The following is a 2,246-nucleotide window of genomic DNA, read 5'->3' as shown; positions in this document are numbered from 1 at the left end:
AAAGGGACAAGGTCATCTGCATCTAAAAAAGAAGCATCACAATTTTGGATCTCCTGTGCTTGCAGAATAAAGGTAATTTTACCTAATTTTTGACATCAAAAGAGTTGCCTTTGTTCCTCATGTATTTAGATATTTTTGGCAATTAGCAGCAACAAACAATGACTCTTGGCAATGTGGGATTGCAGTCTCATCAACATTCTAGTTTGTAGTATTGCACTTTTTTGTGCTAGTGCCCTGCATTTTTACAACCACTATGGGTAACAAAAAGAATTAAAAAAAGCCTAAGACTATTAGAAAACAACTCTTAAATTATGTCACTGCAGAAAAGCAAAGAAAATCCTTCGGAGGTGACACTCCACTGCATCCTCCTCTTCTTCTTTGCCGCAAAGATGGCTCTCAATATGCTTAAGATGCATCATAAAACATTTCATAAATAACAAAAAGATATAATAGAAAGTAGTTTAAAAAAGAACTCATGTGTTGCACTCCCACCCTAGATATAATATTACAAAAGTGGTGAGGACCAGCTACTTAAGCAAGAGAAGGTGCCCATGGCTGGTGAAACAAAATCTCTTTCCAATACTGTACAATTTTCAGGTGATAGTGGATGTGTGACTTTTGATGAGTAATCCTTTAAATATAGAAGTAGAAGCTGAAATATTCTTCTGATCTTTATGATTACGAGTAAGACATACAAAAGAATCTAGATGAATACAATCATGTTGCCTTTATTGAATTAGCAGAAAATAAAAATCATTATGATTTGCTTGCAACTATTTGGGTATACTGGTTCATACATTAGGGAGGGACAAAGGAAGAGATATTTTGATAAAGTGAAGGAGGTATGAGTAATATATGACTAAATGTGTGAAATTAGGGGTTTTGACGACATCACGCAGAAGCAACGAAAGGACATAATGACTTTCAGTGACACGGGATATATTTAACTTCTAATTTCATAGGACCCTAAAGATACTAGTAAGCTATTCACAGTCAAAAATAAGAATAAATTGTTCATTATTAAGATTGCTACGTGAGATCAAGCAACACACTTTGAAATGACTTCATGATGTCATGACATCATTCTTAAACACAAAATGTTGGAAACATAAGTATCCATTCATCTGGAACATTTCAAGTCTTCGTTCCTAATAGTTTTGACTTTAGCTGTAAAGGCCTTCAGCCCCTTAAGCGAAGAATCTCAAGAAAGTATACATATTTGCTTGCCATTCATATTTCCATTTCAGGCACTGAATCAAATAATCTACATAACATATACAAGACATGATGAAAATAACTGTACTTAAAGGATCACCACCTCACCAGGTAGTTTACAGTGGTCTTGTAGTTTGAGCCGCCCATTTCCCTGAAGAAGCGGTAATCAGCCACTAGTAGCAGTGGACAACGTGTCTTGTCCCCATTGAAGTTGTATGGTTCCGCCTGCTGTCTCTTGACTCTCCTTTTAGGGCCTTGCTCTTCAGTCAAAGGCTCTGGGATGATTCCATCTGGAGGCTCGTAACCTTCTATCCATTCTTCATCTTCATCGTCTGTGGGAAAAAGAAATGCACCTGTGTCATATGAAGTCAGAAGCAGTAAAAAAACAAAAACAAATCTAAAAGCAATGGAGTGAAGGGTGTACATCCCAGCTTGGTGAACTAAAACCTACATTAAATTATGAAAACAAAATTAATTACAAAAATATTTTGAACATTGAGAATAGCAAGGCACACCTGTCGTTTCATTTCCTTCTTTGACATAATCACACATTCTGTGTCCTTTGAGGCTTGGATGGTTGTCTTCCCAGCTGTACTTCACATCTGATCCTCTGTACACGATCATCGAGTCTTCTCTGGTATCTGGTAAGTGTCTCCACGATGGCTGAATAATAATTATGAGAAGAAGAAAGAAAGGAAAGTTTAGGCCATACATTCCTTTAATTTTAATGTTCATAAGACAAATTTCTTTCATTTTCACTCTTTTTGCTATCAGTTAACTAACTAACAGTAATGTTTTCACTAAAACTACTTTACAAAAAAGATACCTGTACAGTAAATGAAGCCCAAAAAAAATCTTACTCAAATCTCTTCTTCATAGAATACAAAAAAAAAAATGCTTCCCATCAGTTCATATTAGACTTCACAAAATAACTTTTTCAAAAGCCCACATTCAATGAACCATGTCAAAATTATTATTTAAACTGATCATAAAAAAATGCAAATATTCCAAAACTCACTCACTAACTTCCT

At 35.2% G+C, this 2,246-nt stretch overlaps 1 protein-coding gene across 1 annotated transcript in view; it reads right to left on the bottom strand.

Annotated features, from left to right (window-relative positions):
- LOC119591553 (ADAM 17-like protease) overlaps window positions 1-2,246 on the bottom strand; it is a 17,939-nt gene that overhangs the window by 12,487 nt on the left and 3,206 nt on the right. The window contains exons 5-6 of the mRNA XM_037940304.1: window positions 1,731-1,878; window positions 1,324-1,547 (exon numbers count right to left, since the gene is read on the bottom strand). Coding sequence (XP_037796232.1) covers window positions 1,324-1,547; window positions 1,731-1,878 — 372 coding nt within the window. The remainder of the gene's footprint in view (window positions 1-1,323; window positions 1,548-1,730; window positions 1,879-2,246) is intronic.

The sequence above is a fragment of the Penaeus monodon genome, chromosome 28 (genome assembly GCF_015228065.2).
Source record: "Penaeus monodon isolate SGIC_2016 chromosome 28, NSTDA_Pmon_1, whole genome shotgun sequence".
NCBI classification, from domain to species: Eukaryota; Metazoa; Arthropoda; class Malacostraca; order Decapoda; family Penaeidae; genus Penaeus; species Penaeus monodon.
The sequence above is the reverse complement of the archived record's forward strand: the minus strand, read 5'-3'. Positions and strand labels throughout refer to the sequence as shown.